This window comes from Phaenicophaeus curvirostris, chromosome 1 (genome assembly GCF_032191515.1).
Source record: "Phaenicophaeus curvirostris isolate KB17595 chromosome 1, BPBGC_Pcur_1.0, whole genome shotgun sequence".
Classification (NCBI taxonomy): Eukaryota; Metazoa; Chordata; class Aves; order Cuculiformes; family Cuculidae; genus Phaenicophaeus; species Phaenicophaeus curvirostris.
In genome coordinates this window covers 117022554-117044396 of record NC_091392.1, presented here as the reverse complement: position 1 = coordinate 117044396, position 21843 = coordinate 117022554, and the positions used below count along the sequence as shown (strand labels likewise).

At 41.8% G+C, this 21843-nt stretch overlaps 1 protein-coding gene across 1 annotated transcript; it reads left to right on the top strand.

Annotated features, from left to right (window-relative positions):
• The first annotated feature begins 42 nt into the window (after positions 1 to 42).
• Positions 43 to 21534, top strand: WDR4 (WD repeat domain 4). The gene is made up of 11 exons (XM_069872585.1): positions 43 to 188; positions 1911 to 1973; positions 2739 to 2885; positions 4441 to 4597; positions 5164 to 5276; positions 6949 to 7009; positions 8323 to 8421; positions 14101 to 14165; positions 15703 to 15886; positions 16800 to 16869; positions 20360 to 21534. The coding sequence occupies exons 1-11, from the start codon at positions 58 to 60 to the stop codon at positions 20536 to 20538; spliced, it is 1269 nt and encodes a 422-aa protein (XP_069728686.1). The 5' UTR covers positions 43 to 57; the 3' UTR covers positions 20539 to 21534.
• Positions 21535 to 21843: the final 309 nt, after the last annotated feature.

Sequence of the window (21843 nt, the reverse complement as noted above, 5' to 3'; positions counted from 1 at the left end):
TCGGCCACGCCGCGCGCCCGCCGCGCACGTGAAGGGTTGGGGGGGAGGAAGGGGCGCATGGAGGGTGGCGGCAGACATGCCGGCGGGGGGCGCGGCCCCGGCTCCAGGCCCGCGCTGGCGCTCCGCGGAGCTTTCATGGCCGCCAGCGCTGGCAGCCGGCTCCTGGCGGCCCGCCACAAGGACGCTGGGTCAGTGCCGGCGGGGGGAGTGCGGGGCTGGGGGGGGCTGCGGGGCCGGGCGGTTAGTGGATGGGGGGCTACGGGGCTGGAGGACTCGGGGGCTGCTGGGCAGGGACTCGTGGGGAGGCGCTGCGGGGATGGAGGGGCTCTGCGGGGCTCGGGTTTGGAGGGGTTCGGGGGTTTCTGCGGGACTCTGAGGGGGCTCTGGGGTTCTGGGGGGCTCTGGGGGTCTGCGGGGCTCGGGCCAGGTGGTTGCTGCTTGGCTTTGGGGTTCACTGTGCACAGTGCTGTTGGGGTGATCCAAGAAGCAGTTACTGTTATGAGAAGTGGAATATTCTCGTTTAAGCTAAAGTGGAGTTGAGTTTCATCTAAGTAATCGTATTTTTTGAAAGTTAGGCAGAATGCCCCTCTAAGCACACTTTCCTTCACGCAGTGTTTTTCCAGATACTGTTCGTTCTTTGGAGATGATAATGTCTTATATGCATTGGATGGTTTGAGTTGCAAGGGACCTTAAACATCGTCTAATTTCAACCCCCCCTGCCACAGGCAGAGACAACTCCCACCAGGCCAGGCTGCCCAACACCCCATCAAACCTGGCCTTGGACACTTTCAGGGATGAGCTATCCACACTTCTCCCGGGCAGCCTGTTCCAGCGCCTCACTACTCTCATTGTGAAGAAGTTTCTCCTTACGTCTAGTCTAAATGTGCCCCTCTCCAATTTATACCCATTGCCCCTAGTCCTGTCACTACAAGCCTTCATAAAAAGTCCCTCCCCAGCTTTCCTGTAGCCCCTTCAGGTACTGGAAGGTCACTGTAAGGTCTCCTTGGAGTCTTCTCCAGGCTGAACAACCCCAGCTCTCTCAGCCTGTCCTTGTATGGGAGGTGCTTCGGCCCTCTGATCATCCTTGTAGCCCTCCTATGGACCTGTTCCAACAGTTCCATATCCTTCTTATGTTGAGGATTCCAGAACTGGGCACAGTACTCCAGGTGAGGCTTCACAAGAGAAAAATAGAGGGGCAAAATCACCTCCCTTGACCTGCTGTCCGCGCTTCTTTTGATGCAGCCCAGGATACGTATGGTTGGCCTGGGCTGCAAGTGCACATTGCCGACTCATGTCAAGCTTCTCATCAGTCAGTACAATGTGTGCTGAACTGATGTGTCTTCTTCTGCAGTCGTCCCTTTTGCAGTCTCTCCCTTTCTCAAAGGCAAGGCCACAATACCAGAAACAGTTACTCTTACAGAAAGTGGAATATTTTTGATTGAATCTTAAGTATAGTTAAGTTTCATCTAAGTAACTGTTTCTTGAAAGTTAGACAGAATGCCTCTCTGATAGCATGTTTGTTTTTTTTCAAACAGTGCTTTTCTGGACAGTGTTCATTATTTGGGGATGATAATGTCTTGTGTGCAGTGTGATCTGTGTTGAACAGATTCAAAATTAACAAAAGATATTTGACTGTTGTGAAGTTTATTATAACGTTAAAATTAGTCTTTGGAAAGTAATAGAATGTACATAAGATTTCTGGGAAAAATTATCCATGTGCGTGGAAATGGGAAATAAATTCTGTGCCAGCTCTTGTCTCACTGCACACAATTGATGGAGAGTGCTCCCTCATTTTGCCCACGCCTGCTAAAGGACACTTGCTTTCTAAAACTCCAAAACTAGTCTTAGAGAGTTTATTTGCTGGCATTTTTGGTATTGGGACAGGGTGAATGCACTTTTTTTATTTGCAGTGGTGATAGTCTCTTCGTGTACGATTGCATCAATGCGGAGAAGGCCACCTTAGGAAATAAAGGGTGAGAAAATCTGCTGTTTTCCTAGAGGGTATGTCTCCTCCTGAAGTTATGTGGTAGTGAAGGTAATAAAAGAAAGTTATGGGATGACTCCTTTATCAGGTGAAAACCAGGTGTTTTTTGGAAACCTTTTTTTATATATATATATATATATATATAAATGTACCTTTATATATATATGTGTGTGTGTGCATGCATATGTATATGTACACATGTATGCATGTTAGGGTGACTACACCTTTTTTCTTTTGGAGAAACATCAGTAGTAAAATATAATCAATGATTCTGTCTGACTCTAGTCAAGACGTTTATGGATAAATGCTATATTTTGTTATTAGACCCAAGACCGTTCGGGAAATAACCAAACTAGCACGCAGCTCCTTCTTCATGTGTATTTTACAGGGCAAGAGATTTCAATAACTGAAAAGCGCTTCCTTAGTTTAAATTCAACCTCTGGACATTGTTTTACTTGTAGCCAATTTGAGTCTCTTCCCCTATAGCTGTATCAAGATCTGCTAGGACAAACCCTAGCATGTGTTTTTTAAACAAGTAGTGATACATGGTTAGACCTTGTATCAGCTTCCTTTTTCTTGGCATTTTTCTTTGCATTAATGTTCAAGTTGGCTCAACATTTTAAGCACAAATAAAACTTTTAGCACTGTACTTTGATGTTCATGCTCCTTCTTGGTGGTGTGTGAACAACCTTCTCTTCTTAAGTCTTTCAGTAACTCTCAGCTTGTGAACTGTTGTTCCCCTTTGCTCTATTAGACAGGATGGAAAACCAACAGATAAAGGAAGTGATGACATCCTAGCTTTTGCCTTCTCCCCATCAGGAGATTATTGTGCCCTGACAGATGACAGCAAACGTCTGATTCTGTTCTGTACAAAGCCTTCCTGGGAATGTGTGAGCATCAGGTGAGGAAGCAGGATGTTGCGTGTCACTTTGTTATAGAGTTATGGCTGATTAATTTAGGGTTATAAAATAGTTGTACTTGGGATGTTGCTGTTTGTTATCACTAATATTCCTCTTTTTCTTATTCCTTGTACTTACTGAAACAAATTTAATATTCTTGGGCATTCAAAGATTCTTGTCAAGAAGTGATGTGTGGTATGCCTCACACTACGAATGGCTGTGTAGATGTTTATATTACTAGCCAAGGAAAGGACAATCTCTTTTCTTATTCCAAAAGACGGTATTTGCATCTTTAAGAAGTGAAACTTTACCAGCTCCTAATGAATGCTAACTCTGGGCCTGTCAGAGCAGTACAAGCAGTTCGGTGATTGCACTGTCTTATTCTGTTCGTTTGGACAAGATAATGTTTTGCGGAGTTTGTAATCTCTCTTAAAAGCCTATCTTTAGAGATGCTACTGTTTCTTTTCTGTAGTACGATCCTCTGGAGAAAAGTCTGTAGATGTCCACCAGAGGTCCTCCAGTTACAAGTTTTCTGCTGCTGCTTGTGACAATTGTCTATAAAAAAGAGGACTGTGAAGGGCTTCCCGAGAAAGTGTCTTGGCATGCGATGTCTTTTCTGGTGGACTCTGACAAATATGAGGCCCTGCTTACAAAACAAAATTGAGTCTCTGTCAGCGTGGCAATGGGTGTAGGATATCTGATAGACATTTTGGGGCTTAACTAATGTTGTAATCACTGACAAAACCAGTAATGGCAAATTCTGTTCATTCTGCACGTAGCAGCGATAACAATAGCTTTTAAGTTGCAAAGCATTCTCCAGATTATGTGATGAAACCTTTTTTGAAACTTGTTTTCTGACGTATGTGGTCGTTAACATTTATCTGAAAAAATTGTAAGAAAATGGTTGCCTGCTATGCTGGCAGCTGGAACTATAAGATACTGGCAGATGATCATGGAAAGTCTGAGTTCAAGTTCGAGGCTTTGCCAGGACAAAGTACCCTGAATCTGTGTCTCACTGGCTCTGGCTGCGAGGAGGAAGGGTCCTTGAGTCCTTTCTTGTAGGAAGGACTTCTTTTTACCATATGAAGTGGCAACTGAAGAATTAGTTTCAATGCAGTTCTTGGGCGTGTCACTGCAAAGGACTTTTACTAAGAGAACTCCTAACTTGTCTTCTCTTTTCTATGTGTTAAACTTGTATTTTTATAATAGAGAGTGCAATAAAGTCTGCCAGGCTTTCTTTAGAGCACTGGTAGGCTGCCTAAGCAGAATGCTTAGTGAAGAAGTTACCTAAGCAAAATGCAGGCATGCAGCCTTAATGGTATCTCCTTTTTTTTTCTCTCCCACCCTCAAGTGTTGCATAGTAAAGTCATTTAATAGGTCTCAAAAGTGCCATCTTGGCCCCATACCCTCCTTTAATATTTTTCTTGTGGCTGCTGTTTCAAGAATATTGTATCTGAGAGCTTTTGTCCAGTCTTCTGGTATATTTAACTGGGTCTGAGTCCAAGCTTGCCAAAGCTGCCATCCAGAGGTGTTCAGACTGTGGCATTTTTCTTTCAGGTCTGTGAACAGGAAATGCACTTCCCTGGTTATTACAGCTGCAGAGGATAAGATTCTGATTGCAGACAAGTCTGGTGATGTCTATGCTTACTCAATAACAGAACCCCAAGCAGAAGGAAAACTTGAGCTGGGTCACTTGTCTCTGCTATTGGATGTGGTAAGTGTGTGCTTCCATGTAGTTAGCATACAAATCTGCATTCCTTGTTGTGTTTGGGTCTTTCGCTGTTGTTCTTGTTTCACGTTTAGGAATTCTTTTTTATATAAAACAAGTGTGTGGTCTGGATTTCTTTCTGCTGAGTTTATGTCTGCTTGTGAAAGGGTTATCTGTTCTCAGAGTGTGGATGTTCAAAAAGTTTTCATGTTACACAGAAGACTTGGTGATGGAACGTAGGTGGGAATTCACCCAGTCTGCCATGGCAGTTGAGCTCTTCAGCCTGATGCTTCTTTCGTTTTACTATGTAGTGGTACTTCCGCTGTAGCCTTGGAGCTCTGATTTTTACTGGACCCAGTAAATAGCTTGTGTTAGTGAGTAAGAAAGTTACTGTCCTAAAGATTTATACTTCCATTATTTATAGAAAAGCATGGCTTAGTGCTTGTATCTGCCAGTCAGAGTCAGAAGAAATAGATAGTTTTACTCCTTATCTTTTTTTCTCCTGGTTAGGAAGTATTTTATGAAAAGAAACATTGAATTACTGGGCACTAAAACTCTCCCTTTACCGACAGGCACTGAGTCCTGATGACCGGTATGTTGTAACTGCAGACAGAGATGAGAAGATCAGAGTCAGCTTGACAAAGGCTCCTTATATTATTGAATCATACTGTCTGGGACATACAGAGTGAGTGTGCTGTGTGTAGAAGTTATTTTGTGCAGTTCTTCACTGTGCCTCAGTGGATGAAATGATTGTCTCCTCAAGTTATATTGAACGACAGCTAGTTCTGTGTTTAGAATCATAGAATCACGGCATTGTTTGGGTTGGAAGGGACCTTTACAGGTGCTCTAGTCCAGCCTCCCTGCAGTAAGCAGGGACATCAACTAGAGCAGGTTGCTCAGAACCCTGTCTAACCTGAACTTCTAGTTACAATGGTCTGTGGAGTGGGAGACAGCAGAGCAACCTGCCAGCTATACTGACATGATTCAGATGTGCTCTGACTTAATAGAAGACCAGTAGTTCTTTTGGTATAGGTGTAAGGGTTGTCTTCTAGCCAGTTTATCAGTACTCCCTCTTCAGCCTGCAGAAGAAACTATACTTTGCCTTTTCTTCTCGGTAGTCTTTTACCATGAAGAAGACACAAGTAGTCCTAAAAGATTTTTCCATCCACATTTTTATGGGCTTTTGGAGGGTCTTTTTGTTGATGATTGTTAAGGATCTATGGTGCCTACGTGCACTCATCATGATTGCTTTGTCTCGAAAGTCTATATTACAGTGACCAAATTGCTTCCTCTGCTTTAAATGGCCCTAAAATTTTGCTCATTTTCAGAAGCAAGACTGTCCCTCTTGGGTGATGTTCTGCTCGGGTCACTACATTTTAAGTTACTGAGCTCTGAGATAGTAACACAGTCTCCAGAAGCTGAGCTCCTCAAAGACAAGTGATGGTACATATCTATCAATATTACTTGCTTATGAAAAGTAACATTTCTGCCTGAATGTAGATACTGATGGTAAATTGCTACATAGAATTCATAGTGTCATTAAGGTTGGAAAAGGTCATCCTGTCCAACTGTCAGCCCAACACCACCACCCTACTAAAACATGTCATAAAGTACCACGTTTGCAGGTTTTGAACACCTCCATGACATCCTTGGGCAGTCTGTTGCAATGCTTCACCATTCTTTCAGTGAAGAAAATTTTCCTAACAACCAGTCTAAACTTCGCCTGATGCAACTTGAGGCCAGTTCCTCTTGTCCTGTTGCTTCTTCCTTAGGAGAACCTAGAGACCAGCATTTGCCTCATTACAGCCTGCTTTCAGGGAGCTGTAGAGAACAATGATGTCTCCCCTCAGCCTCTTTTTCTCCAGACTCTTCCCCAGCTCTCCCCCATGCTTATTTTAAAACTTTGTAGAGATAGCTTTTGAAGGATCTCCGACTGTGGTGGGAGAGATGTGGTATTCTGAAAGCTGAGCCATCACTGTTGTGTTTTAAAAGCATCTATTGATTCATGTTTTTAACTTGCATCATGAATTAAGAAAGGAGAACATGGTACACAAGTAAATCTGTCTCCATTTGCGTTTTATGGTCTAAATGGCAATATCTTCAGTTAGGAGGAAGTCAGTAGAATTCCTTGAGTGCAGATGGGGAAATATTTTTCTTTATTAAGTAGATGGTCAGTAATTTGTGTAGTATATGTGCTATATGAAGTACTGTAGACATAATTTTTTCTTGGCCTGATGTGGAGAATCTGTTTGTTTATTATAAGGTTCTCTTTAAAATTAGTGTTTTCTGTTACAGTGTGTTTTGAAAGACTAGAGCCTCATATGAGAGAGTTCACCTTTTGACTACTTTCCCTTTAGGTTTGTAAACAAAATAATTGTAATACCCGACTGTCCTGATCTGCTGTTGTCAGCTTCTGGGGTATGTATTATAATTTCTTGGAAAATGTATTTTTCTTGAAAATTTAGTCTTTAAAACCATTTTTTGCTTGTGTTTCCCCTAAGTTCCTTGGGATACTTAGAATAATCTCTTGTGATTTCCAGCATGCCCTTTTTCTCCCTCACTCTTTTCATTCCTCAGCTTCCTGTTCAGTGTTCAGCCATTCTATTGCCAGGTCAAATAAGCACCATTTACTTTGTTTACAGCAAGGCTAGCTTCTTATTAATAATGGCATGGAAAAATCATGAAGTCCACAGTGTTTCTTTATTATTAAGTCCTGCTTTGGAGCAAAGACAAACCTTAATCGTTGGCCTATTTAAACAACTTTGAAGTAAATGGACTTTAAGCCAGCCTGCCATAATAATGAGTGTCTTGAGAATTAATGGCCTTAGATTAACAGATTTTTCTTTTTTTTAGAGCTTTTAGGATGAGAAAACTGTTCCCTCTTCACTCCCACTTCTTTCCCCTGTGAGATTTGTTCTGAATTATCTCTGTGTCCTTATAGTGTGTCAAGTGCATGTTGTCTAGAGATTGTAGTACAGTACTAGGCAGTGCTTGGATGAGGACTGAAGAAGTGAGTCTTTCCTCCCTTCTCCTCCCTTCAGCCTTTTTCTTAAATTGATGAGATCCTGCTGTCGTGCCAGACATGTATGGAATGAGTTGGTCTAAAAGAAGGGAAACAATATTCTTTGTATCTCAAATTACCAAAACTGCATAGGAAACAAATAATGTTTTCTGTGAAGATATGAAGATCATAGTAATTCTTAGCGTTTTGTTTCAGCTGCTGTTCTTTCTTCCCTAAGGCTCTAGTGTCTTGTTCTTCTAATTCTTTGTGAGTCTAGAGTTAGTGCTGTGTGCAGCTTTGTTTCTTAGCAAATGCTCTTTTTCTATTATTCCAGAGAGGTGTTTAGCTTCACTCCAAGTGATTATTAAATCAAATGATGATTTGGGTGCTAACAAGGGTAGGGGCGAAGAAGGGCAACCCAAAAGAATTGCTATTAAAATGCTGAGCATGTGTATTACCCTGAGACAGACTTGAAATGCACTCCTCCAGCTACTCAACTGCTACTTCAAAAGAGGAATTAAAGTTAGCTTGATTGAATAATTTAAAAATGAGGAGAAAAATTATGTTAATTAAAATGCTTTCTCTGTAATTTGAGGTCTTAACTAAGTGACTATTTAGCAGTTTCTCTGGGAAGCTCTTCGGGGAAATAGGATTTAGCTGAAGGCCTTGAGTGGCCTGTCTGCCTGAGATGCTGTTAATAGTCAACTTGTGTCTGGTTTGGTCTGTCCAGGACTCAACTCTGAGACTCTGGGAGTACAAAAGTGGGGAAGAAGTGTACTGCTGTCATCTGAGTAGCATCTGTGGGTCGGAGGCAGCCAAAACTGACGAGGTATGCCCATGTGTGTTAGTATTTTTTCTATCCTGTTGATCTTTGTGACTCCCAAACATGTTGTATTTTGTTAGGATTGCCTTCTTTCTTTCAGGGGGTCTGAAAGTTATGTGAGAACCTAGAAGCTGTTGCAAAAGCCTGGGATTTTGGGAATGGAAGAATGTCCCTGAAATCCATTCCTGTGTTTTATGTGTGTTTCTAAGAAGTGCCAAGCAGTGACCAAAAGAAGCTGTTTGTAATTCTTTCCAAACATAAGTTCTGCACAATGAACAAAGCCTTCACTTCCTATTTTTTCCAAAAACATAAATGCCTTAGTCTCTAGCCAGAAAATATCCTGTAACACTGATAAGATCTGAAAGTACACTGTTTTTAAAACTTCTTAATTACAACTCTTAACACTTGAAAGTCTATCTAAGCAAAAAGAAACTTTTAAACCAGTCATATGCAGAGTTACTGCCTTGTGGAGTCAGAACACTGGGCTTGTTCCTTTGGGTTGTCCTGAAACTCTGCACTCTCCAAATGGAAAGTGTACAAGTTCCATGTGGAAACCGAATACCGGAGGAGCTCTCCGTATCCTGCAGCCTGTGAGCAGTGGTTCTGATTAGTATCTCATCTCTGCTTTTGTTCTTTCTTGTCACCTGAATCGGCACATGACCTTTTGAAACAGTGCTTGTTCTGTCCCTGCTGTGTACATGACATTAAGGCAGCTGTTAATCTGCTGGGTTGTTTAAGAGTTGTTCGTCTTACCACCCATTCTATTGGATGTGTTTTTCATGTGAATCTCTAAAACTATTTCTTTCCCTGAATACCACAGCTATCTCCCAGTGGTTATGTGAATGGGAAGCCTATAGCCATGCATGGCGGTCGATGCAAGACCACTGTGGAATTTGTTTCCATCCTGAAATTGAATTGAGAAGTTCCGTCTTTCCTCCTTTGTGTTTTGTTATGGTTTTCATTAGTCCAGGCTGTGTTGTGCTCAGCCTTGCCCAGCAGCTAGGAGCCATTCCTGGATATCTGTCAGAGATTATTTACTATTTATGTAGGTCTGGCCTGATCTTGTTAGTGGGATTCCCAGTTGCTGAGTTGGGAGCACAACCCGTGGAAGGACCAAGCTGAAGGTCAGCTGAAGTTGTTTTCCACGCAGAAGACATCAGCAAATTGTTCTTTCTGTTGGACTAATAACGTACAACTTTCTGTCTGTATGTAAGCCTAGGAAGGAAGCCAGTTGCATTGCAGCATTCAAAGCTTAGATGGCGGAAATTTTTGGTTTTTGCCTAGAATTCTTGTTGGCAGGAATTCAGGGTAGTGGCTATATGGACAGTTTAACCTACTCCTCAACTTGAAAATACACTTTAAAGCACTCATGAAACAGAGACCTCTCATACACATTCATGAGGTCTCTGGCTCATTTCGACTTGAGTCCAGTGCTTGAAATCTTTGAAGCAGCTATTGCTGGTGGTTTTTTTACAAGTAAAAAAACCCAGATGTATGAAATTAGGTATCAAGTCCAGGTAGCTGGTATCTTCTTGTAGTGTGGATGCAGGAGGATTTGAGTGAGGAGGGAGGAATTAAGATTCAGGCAAATCTACAAAATTACTTTGCTGTGTATAGCCTTCAGGAAGTAAGTGGCTCAGGGTTTAAAAGCCAAAGTAGTCTAGCTTTATCTTCAAAAGTAGCTAATGAGAATGCTCCGTTGAAACGATGTAGTTTGATAGCTGTTGAGTCCACGTCTGCAGTAATGTTGCAAGACAGTTTTTATGGTGGTAAGAGTGGTTTTGTAGCTTTATTGGATCATTGAGGACTAGTAAGCAACTGCTTGTGAAGTGGCAATCCTATTATTAATTTAAAAAATGCTACTTGTTGCTTAGACTGGACTATAATTTTGTAAGATAACTTGCACATAAATTGATGCTTGATCTTACACTGCATTCTAACCATTGCTTACAAGCAAGATTATACAGTTTAGTGTTATTTTTTATAATAAGCCTTGAATATAGCATGGGATAAATTAACAAATGTTAGAGGAAAAAAATACTTGTTGCTGCAAGCAGGCACTGATTTAAAAAATAAAAATAAAACAAAAGCCAAAAAGCTCCAACACTCTTACAATGCTTTTGAATGTAGTTTAATAATGTTTTCCTTGCCTCCTAACATACGTGGTAAGTCACTTCTATAGGATGCTCTGTATACAGGTAGAATCTCTCACTGGAAAGCTGAGGTTCCATTTGGCTGAGAAGTCTATTTAGCTTCTTAACCCTAGCCTAAGTAAACAATAAGAGAAAGGGAAACCCTCCCAAGTCCCTCCAAACAGAGGTAAGAAATACATGCCAGTTAATAAACGGTCTTTCTGAAGTGTCTTGCAGTTCTTACACCCATTAGCATGTTCTAGGGTCTCCTAATGGTGGTTGTGGAAGCCTCAGGCTGACCTGTTCCTTGAATCTGCGAAATTCTGCTTACTGCCAGCTCCTACAGGCTTTTTTAAAATCTGTTTCCAATGACACTAAATTTGCGTGATGCTTGAGGGGTGCAAGACTAAGTTGACTTCTGAGTTCATGCATACTTGAAACAGTTATCAGGCAGTGTCCTAGTGATTACAGGCAGATACATGATTTAAAACTTAAAGCAGTGCATTGCCACCATTGTGCTGTATTGCTGCCCAGCTGTCAATATAAGCTTCTATCACAACAATTAATGTCTTGATGACCAGCAGGACCAAATTGAGAAGGAGACTTGTGTTTTGCTAGCATCATAGCGCTAGCATGCCAGAGATGACATCTGGGGGTAGTATTTAGTCGTGCTGTGCATCCAGGTGTATCAAAGGTCATCTTCACAATCTAATGTGACATTTATAGTCTGAATTTAAGGAAACAATCTCTTGAGTCAGCCCTTTGTAAGTTGTAACCTGCACACTGTCTACAAATGACTCTGGCAGTCAAAGGTCAGATGGCGATATAAATGTTTTTTCTTTTCTTTTGTATTGCATTTCATTTTTACCATTGATAACCACAGTGAATGCGCAGAAGCTTGAAACAGAACTTGAGTCACCGTGATAATGGCAGGATCAGTAATGATGGGTCATGTGGCTTATTGTACTTGGCAGATGATGAATATATGCCTGTTTTGGGAATGTAGGAGTGTGTTTGAACAATGTAGCATTGATTTCAGATGATGGGTTGCAGATCCGCAGTTCATTTTCCCACTAGAATGGGAGTAATTCTCTAATTCTGTAGTGCTATATAAATATTTTTACTGCTTCAGAGCTTTCACCTCATCTGATGCTTTTGACAGCAGAAGCTTGTTTCAAATCCAGAACATGAATTGCACCACTCTATCCTAGTGCTCCAGTACATAAATTTTTCATGGGGTCACCTTTTCTCATGAAATACATCAAAAGTTGATTTTAAGTTGTTGGCTGGCTGGTAAGTGTCATGTAAATGCTTGAATAAGTTCAGAGAGTATCAAGCAAACATCTGTTTATTACGGGCTGCTGTTGCAGCACTTATTTAAGTTAACTGAATCTGTAGGCTTGTCCTAGAACTAGATACTACTCTGGGCTTAGATTCACTTTGCTGATTGTTAATTTACCAACACATGGAAAGGAAAGAGCTTGCAAATGAGATGCATTTTCCTGTCTCTGTCCAGCTGTTAGTAGCACTTGGTTCAAACCAAAGAAGCCTCCTCCTTCCTCCCCCAGTGAGGGCGGGGAAGAGCTGCTTTGTACTTCAAGTTCACAGAACCCTTTGTCTCTCTGACAAAGCACTCAGCTACGTAGGTGGGCACTTCCTATTGCTGCAGTTGCCCTGCATGTTTGTCATGAGACAGGCAGAGAGGCAGAGCTTTGTTATTAGGAATAAATATCAAAGGATTGGGTTTGGGTTTTTTTTTTATTATATATATTACTTTGCTTGTTCCCTTAAATGTCTAAAGAACCCACTGGTGGCTTACAATAGGAGCTGTCAGTTCTGCTCTAAAGCTGCGGTGTAAATGGCTCCATACTGCAATAGCTATATTTAGATGCATTTGCTACAGAAAGCCTTTCTGATTCAGCCCACTCACCCAGTATTTGGAACCCTAAGCATTTTTTATGTCCATATTAAACAGCGGTGCTGAGTCCTATACGGACTAACAACTTAGTGTTTCTGCAGAGTAGCAATAGTCCCTTCTGTTCCCAAGAGCTCTGAAATATAGCATCCTTTAGATAATGTTTTTTTTATAAAGTGCTTCTCTTCTATCCAAACAGGCAATTAAGTATGTGAGCAAAAAATGTCTGCATGCTATTGTTCTTGCTTTCCCCTCCATGAGATGGTGTCACACAATGGATTTTATTTTTTTGTGTGTGCTGGAGTTGCACAGTGTAACCCTGGTTCTCAGCTATATTTATACCATTGATAAACTTTGTTTTCCTTGGTTTGTTTATCTTTTAGTAGTTGCATCATGTACTGTTGACAAAATAGCTAGCTTCTGGTGTTAAACTTGCTGACTTGGATGTTTGTAAGCTGTACAGTTTGTTTTGCTTTCCTACATTGGTAGCAAAATTCTGAAACGAGCACCCAGACAATGCCTGTGGATCAGCTGGTAGCTCAAAGGATAAAACCCTGTGGTTACTTCCAAGTTCAATTTGAACTGGTGAACCAGATTTTCTGTCTAGCACAGAGAAAGAGGTGAAGGCTGAAAAGGGAGTGGTTAAAAGGAAAGAAGACTTGAGGATGCATCATGAAGATGTATTTCCTGCTGTAAAAAGCATAACTCACTGCTTCTCTAGTAAAAGGTTTTATTCATCAGAAGCACTGGTGTTATCGCTACTTGTAAAATATACTTGAGAGCCAGCCTTTTGCCTGTGCAGTTCTGTGTTCCACTTTCTGTAGCAGACACTTTTGAAAAAGCACCCTAGGGCATCTTCTTGCAGTTTCTCTGCTCCTCCCAAGTTCTTACTTCCCACTCAAAGAGCGTCAAATCACTTATACATTTCAAGTAGTATGGTTTGTGCCGCAGAGATATTTCTCTGATTCTCTCAGAGATAAACTATATGCCCTCTAAATTAGGAGTGTGGTGGGGTTTTTTTTTCTCTTGTTGGTGGTTGTGGAATTCCACCCCCCCCCCCCTTTTTTTTTTAAATGAGGAAAATAGCCTTAGGCAGTCTTGCCTTGTTCTTCAGAATGCTTCTATGAAGCAGCCTGGCTTTACCTAGACTAGACACAGGTTGAAAAGAGAGACTACTCAGTAAAGATATTAGCTATGCATCACTATCTTCTTTTTTATTTATTTTTTTTTTAATAAACATAGCAGCAGCTAATGGCTTGTGTTTATAATTTCTAAGCTGTGTGATATCCTGCCTGAGCAGGCTTAATCTTCATGGTTTTGCCATTAGCATTGCAGCAAAGAATGTTTGAAGGGGGTATACTTTTCCTTCATCTGTTAGTTTGTCTATTGACAGTAGTTCACTAAAACATTTACATTTGATCTCTGTTTGGATGGTTGGGAAAGAAGTGTGCAAAACTTCATGTAACAGCAAACAATGATACAAAAATACGCTTAACTGCAGTTTAAAGGTAATAATGTTGCTTAACTTGCTGTAAATTAAGACATCTGCTAAATTTTAAAGACTGAGATATGAAATTGAATGTCAATTTTCTACCTGTAAATGATCTTAACTTAAAAGGATGTTTGTTTTCCCGATAGAAATACCCTGTGTCAAGAATAACCTACTGCTGTCAAGGGCATTATGTTGCCATTCTATGTGACAGGTAAGAATATAAATGGAATAAAGGCTAAAACCATCACAGCTGCTGCAAAAGCAAGAGTGGTTTTCCCTGTTGGCTGTCCTAACTTTCCCCTGACCTGAAGTACTTGGTGCTGTGGGTCTCTTGAGTATCCTATGCTCACAGGGAGCCTCTGAGTCCTTATTGTACTTGATCTGAGTGCAGAGCTGGGTGCAGGATTTCCCTGACTTGGTTATGTTTTGCATGATTTGTGATGCCTTTCCCTCATGGGAGGAAGCACAAGGCTAGGATGCACAAGAGTTCTGCTTGATGCTCAGGATGCCTCCCTAAATTGTTGCTCCTGACCAGTTTTGCTCGGGGTGCTGTGGCAACAGATCAGTCAAACTTTTTACTTTACTTTTCTTCTGTTTAATGGATTCAGCTGTTCTGTTTAAAACCACATCGTTGCTTCAGTTTTCTAAACTGCAAAGCAAGTATGTTGACTTTTGCCTTCAAACTTAAGTGTTTCCATCAGGAGCAAGCACTCAGGAGCTGAAGGGCTCAAGCACTGAGGAACCTTACAAGACAGATTGGCAGGGGAATGCCTTGCAGGGATGGACAAGCCCTCTTCCCCTCTCTTTCCACGGCACCCTAAGCCTGCCGAGGAAGCTGTTCTTCTTGACAAAAGCTTGCCAGGAGGAAAGGGAGAGATTTCCAGAGCTACCTGTACAGTGGAATCAGCAGTCTGCTACAGAATCACAGAATCTGCCCCCTCAGTGGTCTAGGTCTTTGCCAGAGGAAGGTGCCTTAGCTGCTTCCTGTCATGCCTTTTACGTGGGTATCTAAACTGGCCCTGGAAGGGGAAGCCATGGCAACTGAAGGTTGTGTCTGGTGTCCTTAGCTGAGGGGCCATACCTTGCTTTACCTCAGGCTTTTGTTTCCATCCCTGCAGCCCAGCATTTCTGAACAGTGCTGTCATGTGGACACTACTGGTAGGTCACTCAGGAGGGAGCTGAGGTTTCCTGCCTGGCACAAAGGAGGTTAGGAAGCTCTGCACACAGAGGCTGTGGCTGTTAGAGGAGTCGGTGCTGATGGGAGAGGTGGAGATAGTGCAGTGCCAGAGCCCTGTTCCTGCTTGTAATGGTTGAGGTTTCCTCTCATTCCCTACTCCCCTGCCCAGCATGTAATTCCTTTCCTGTTTGATTTTGACTGGTGCTCAGCACATTCATTCAAGTGAAGCCCTGTAGGCCATTGTGCTATGATGCAACACTCCTTATGTAAGTCCTTAGTAATCCTTATGAAATTCCCCTAACTACTTTCTCTTTTAAAGAAAAAAAGCAGCCTTGACTGCTTTTTCTTTCACAAAATGCTTGAAAAAACAGTTGACGTTTTATATATTTGTGGCTTCTGCCTCAGATCCTGTAAGCAAACTGCACTTCAAGTGTTATGGTATTTTTTGCAATTCCTAATGATTTTGCTTTGGCTCTGTTTGGAATTAGAGGGAGTGTTTGTAGTTTGCTGTACAAGTGATGGCTGTAGGTGGATTTGGTAATAATCGTAATTAAGTTTTTCCTCTCAAAAGTATTCCCACAGTGTACGTCTTTCAGCTTGATACTGTTGCCCGACAGCTAGTTTACAGACACCAGATCTCCTTGAAACACAAAATTTGGGACATTGCCTTTGAGGAAACGAGAGATCTATGGATTTTGCAGGAAGACAGAGAAGCTCCTCTTCAGTTGTACAGACCATGGGATGAACAGTGGAAGGTAGATACTTTTGTTATGCTAACATCTGGAATGTTTTGTGTTGTCTTGAGGCTGTGGTAAAAATGGGGTAAACTATGTTCCATCAAAGCTAAATGCATGTTTCTCTCTGTTTTGAGACTGAGTAAAAGTCATGTAGATGCACGTCTCATTCTCTCACCTGTGTATAACACAAAGCTGCTGAGAGTTTGTTATGAATGCCAGTCTCTTCTCTGGTAAGGCTGAGATCTGGCGTATTGGGGTCAAGCAGAGTGGTTGTCAGCCATTGTACTCGGTGCTTCAAACCATCGCCTGTGCTTTCTGTGTGCTACACTTTATTATTTAAAAAAAAAAAAACAATCCTCCCCCCCAAATAAAACCCCTTTGCGGTTTGCTCAGGAATGCTTTCCACACAGCCTTCCTTATGCATGCAGCTGAGGGGGGACATGCAGCTCTTCTGTGGGACAAGGCTTGCTGGGAGCATTAAGGGGATTTTTTTTTCATTGGGAACGGGGAGTCAAATTTGAGAGATGTCTTATCCAGTTCTCTGTTATAGCCCATTAAGCAACTGGAACCTCAACTGTTATCCTTGTTAAGTCCCTAGCTAATTATGATATAGTTGTGAAGCGGTTTTAAATGAAGCTTCAAAGTATGTTCTTTAACTGTTACGTGTTCCTGGTGATATTCCTTTTCCTCACAGATTAGTGAGTGGGAATCAATTTTCTTCGAATTGCAGAGCTTCCCCAGCAGAACATGAGAACTCAGGCCAGGCTTCTACAGCAGCCCTGGAAAAAGCAAGCCTAAAAGAGATCATGGAAGGCTTACACTTGCTCTCTTTTCACTGTACTTGTCTGAGAGCGGTTGCATTTTCCAGTGTGCTGTGAAACATGGGATTGTTTATTATTCCCAAAATATGCAGTGTTCTTTCTTTTCCCAGCCTGTAACTGATGATGAAGGATTACAGAAGATGTCAAAATACCTTCAGGACAACTGGGCTGTGTTTGAAGGTGAGAAATTTGGCCTGAAGGACCAGGAAATGTGATTTTTACAGCTAAAGCATAAGATTTAGGTGCAAGATCACAGTTCAGATCAGTTCAGCTGACTAAGTTGCTTAATCTTTCAGTTTTCTCAGTTTCATCAGTCACAGAATCACTAGATTGGAAAAGACCCACAGGATCATCGAGTCCAACCATTCCTATCAATCACTAAACTATGTCCCTGAGCACCTCATCCATTCGTCTTTTAAACACCTCCAGGAGAGGTGACTCAACCACCTCCCTGGGCAGCCTCTGCCAGTGCCCAGTGACCCTTTCCGTGAAACAGTTTTTCCTGATGTCAAGCCTGAACCTCCCCTGGTGGAGCTTGAGGCCATTCCCTCTTGTCCTGTCCCCTGTCACTTGGGAGAAGAGGCCAGCACCCTCCTCTCCACAACCTCCTTTCAGGCAGTTGTAGAGAGCAATGAGGTCTCCCCTCAGCCTCCTCTTCTCCAGGCTAAACAACCCCAGCTCCCTCAGCCGTTCCTCATAAGGCCTGTTCTCCAACCCCCTCACCAGCTTTGTTGCTCTTCTCTGGACTCGCTCCAGAGCCTCAACATCCTTCGTGTGGTGAGGGGCCCAGAACTGAACACAGTATTTGAGGTGCGGTCTCACCAGTGCTGAGTACAGGGGGAGAATAACCTCCCTGGACCTGCTGGTCTTGCTGTTTCTGATACAAGCCAAGATGCCATTGGCCTTCTTGGCCACCTGGGCACATTGCTGGCTCATGTTCAGTTGCTGTCAACCAACACCCCCAGGTCCTTCTCCTCCAGGCAACTTTCTGGACCAACAGTCGAGCTGGTATGGAAGTTAGTGTAGATCATGAAGTATGTTCAGGTTAATGTTACAAAAAAAATGATGTAGGTATTTGAATCAGAATTCTAGCATTATAGAGCTGTTTTGCAGAAGACCTCTTATCACAGTGATCTAAATGCCCTGTGACAGAGCTGCTGGAGTCTTTCTTACTGCTGTAATATCAAATAATGTCGTTTGTTGTCTTGTCTCTTACCTGAGCGTGACCCTCTATTGGAAGTAGAGTGGAGACAGGAAGAATGGAATAGCCTTGGGGGGGAGCAGCTTTGCTGTAAAAATGAGCAGTTTGGTTCCACTATGCCAAGGCAGATTAAGTAGAGCTGCTGGGGCTGGAGAGTGTAATCCTAGATGGTATCACAGATGAAATTGATTGGTTGCAGGACTGGTTAATTTTGTTCTTGATTTCTGCCCCTCCTCCAGTCTCTGACAGAAAAGTAATGTGAGTAATATGTGGTTTACTAGTTCAGAAGCACCCTATATTTCTACTTTTTTTTGTATTCAAAAACCGCTCTGTTTTATTTAGAAGCTGAAATTACAGCAGTGGTGGCTGTGGGGTAGGGAAGGGATGTCTCATATATTGAGAGTTGGTTAATTGAAATTTCTCTCCTGTACTTTGTTGGGAAATTGGGAACGCTCTTTAAGAAAAGGTATTACAGTCCCCACCAGTCTTTTGGTCTGTTCTTGGTGGTCATACATGAAGATGGAATTGCTGCAGAAATGTGCAATCAAATGTAAAGTCTCCTTTAGATCTAGTATTGGATGGTTTGGGGTGTAGCTGTCATTAGGTTGGTTATTAAGGTGTCATTAAGATCGTACTGTCTTTGAAATGTAAGAGGAAGTCAGGGACTCCTTTGGAAGAAAGAGTTTTTGCATGTAGATGGTGCAGACTTTATAGTTACAGCCAGGTAGATAATTAGAAGTGTGAAATCTGAGTGAAAATGAGCAACAGAGAAGTAAAAAGAGCAGGCAGGGGGAGGAATTCTGAGCATAATTAGCCAATGTAGCAAATTACTGTGCTACACAGTAACCAGCTGCATCTGCAGATGGGGAAGGAGTACTGCTCAGATGACAGAGTCTATTATTGTTAATTAGTATGGGGAGGCTCACTTGATGAGCACTTATTCCAGTGCATAATTAGTGCTTGAAAAGCTTGTTACTTCTTTTTCAAAAGATAATCATTATGTTGTTTAAACCGGGTCTTAATGCCTGCGTATTCTCCTGTTATAAACTTGTTCCACCTGATTGCTGATTCCATAGGATTTAAGATATGTAGTTTAAGTCTTAAACACATTAAACAGTTTGATGGTTTATTGTAACCGATCCCAGAAAAACGTACAGCAAGATTTATTGCAGACTGATTGAGTAGAGAGTAACATGGGTATTCAAACTGACAGCGCTCAATTTGTCTAGGGGTCAGAGGACAACAAATTGGTTACTAAGTGAGTGCAAGACCCTGGTAGGTAAAAGCATGCACTTTGTGGAGTGCTAGCAAGGGAACGCTGGTTTGCTTGTTTGCCAAGAAACAAGGTGGTGCTGTGTGTACATTACTGTGGAGTTGCACACTAGCTTCAGGACCAGATCCTAGCAAATACTGGATTTCCTTGCATTTACCCTTTAAGATTGGTAATTTTTGGAACTGGGAGAGGGTAGGAATATGAAGAGAACTTGAGGTAACTGTCAGGTACCATTCTAACACTTTTTAGGAACATGGACCTATCCAGCTGGTCTCCTTCTTTATTCTCTACAGAAACCATCTGGGGCTCTTTTTGGATAGTACTTAGTTCCCTGTAAACTCATCTAAACGTACAGTCTTGGAGATGGTGTGGTGAATATTATGCTGAATGCACAGGAGATGTAGCAGCTATTTAGGAATATGTGTGTGCTGTGACACATTACTGTTTGAAGTCTACTTCTTTGGGCTTCTCTTAAGTTAATGCTCTAGGAGACGAGTCAGCTAAGCACAGTTAGGTAGCATATGCCCTTTGCAGTTCTTAGGAACAGCTCTAATGGGATATCTAACAATGAGTTGCAACAGCAGTTTTTTTTAAAAACAGAATCCTTGAAGTTGGTAGGTGTCCAACATGTAAACAGAGCCGTGTGCTCTCTTTGGTTTCATGTCAGGTGATTGCCTAATCTTTTAGCCTAAGAATGGAAGCTATGCTTGACTGTGAATGCAGGTTCTTACCGATGCAAGTCAGGCTTACACAGCGTAAATCATGGAATCATAGAATGGTTTTGGGTTGGAAGGGACCTTAAAGATCATCCAGTTCCAACCCCTCTGCTATGGGCAGGAACACCTCCCACTGGATCAGGTTGCTCAAAGCCTCATCTAACCTGGCTTTGAACACCTCCAGGGATGGGGCATCCATGACTTCTCTGGGCCGCCTGTTCCAGTGCCTCACCACTCTGACAGCAAAAGATTTCTTCCTAATATCTAATCTAAATCTCCCCTTTCAGCTTCAAACAGTTCCCCCTAGTCCTATCACTGCGCTCCCTGATAAAGAGCTGATAAATGCTGATGTTTAATAGAGGGTAGGACCACAATAAATAATTTGAAATACCACAATCTAGAATTACAGTTCAGAAAGTAACTGATGAGACCGCAAGGGAACTAATGTTTGTGTTCTGTTCTTGCTTTGCTCCATCACAGCTTTTGTTGGTGTGGAGAGCCACTACAGCAGTCTCTACAAGGCTTCTTTTGACGACGTGGACGCCTACCTAGAGAGAACAGAAGAAAGAATACAGCAGAAGAAAAAGAAAAGGAAGGATCTGCAACATGGTTCAAATGGACAAACAAAAAAGATGAAGACTGAAGAATCAACAGTATGACCCTGTTGTTAGTTGTAACTACGTTTTCCTTGCTGAAAGGAACTGTTCTGTCTATGGACTGTTTTTAAATGTAAAGTGAATTATGGAAGAAGGCTGGTTTAAACTTTTATTCAGATTTAGATTTTTAGGTAGCCTGATGCGACCTTATTCTAATTGCAGCAGTGAATACATTTACATTATGCCTAAGCTTCTAGCAGCATACAAGTGTTAGCAGTTCAGTCCTAGTAATCTCTGATGCATGATAAGGGAATATTGGAGATAGTATTTTCCTTGGAACAGGATTTTCTTTTTGCCTACTGTGCTCAGACTTTCTTCAGGTGGAACTGAACTGCTTGAAGTTCATGTGACCTGTTGTTTGTTTCTTCTGGGTTTTTTTTAACTTAAAGGTCTGTTGGCTGATGTAACTAACATCATGTAACATCATGATGTAACATGTAACTGTTGGCTGATGCATGTGTCTATGGGAAAGGGAACATAGCAAAATTCTTGCTGTAAATGAAAGGTTTTAGCTGAGAATTGACCATCTGCTTTTACCCTTTACAGGTACCCTTTATGGTAGGGATTCTGCCTAGCTTGCAGTCCTTTACTTCTTACCTGTGGTATATTTTTATAAGAAGGAGTGCAGAAATAGATTTTTCACACTTGAAAGTAAAAGTAAAATCTGTCAGTGAACTTCGTTAATGGAAGATCCTTCTCTCGCATTCTTAGTGTGTCTGTGAGAATGATTTGGGAGGCTTGTAAGCAAAACTTGGAGTGCATTCTGCTTCCCTCAACGAGAACTCTTTCATGTTGCAATTAGCCAAGAAATAAATCTTCTTGAGAAGTTATCAGTAAGAGCTTTATGGATCACTTGTTGCTTCTTCATGGGGCAGATGGTGTGCATTCATCTACCAGATACATTATATTCCACGGAGACGTGATGTTATTTCATAAAACCATCTGTAGAAATCTGTACAATCCATTAAAATTATTGAGAATTAGCCTATGAACAGTGAAGAGTTCTCTGTCTCTTTTTATATAGCTGTCCTCTTTGGAGTATCTGGACACTTAACATTTTTTCACTCTAATTACACTAATGTGTAAGACATTGTTTAGATATAGCTACTTTTGAGACTATCGGGTATTCATCAGTGAAGCAGAACTTGCTATTTATGTCTGCTCAAAATTGCATTCTTGTGTGTCCCAGAGGCCACGAGTCTTTCTCGTGCTGTAGAATGTCACATGGATTTTCATATTCCTTCTAGGATATGGAAGTGCTTCCCTAATGACAGAGCATTGAATGCGATAGTACAGAGCCTGTCCTCT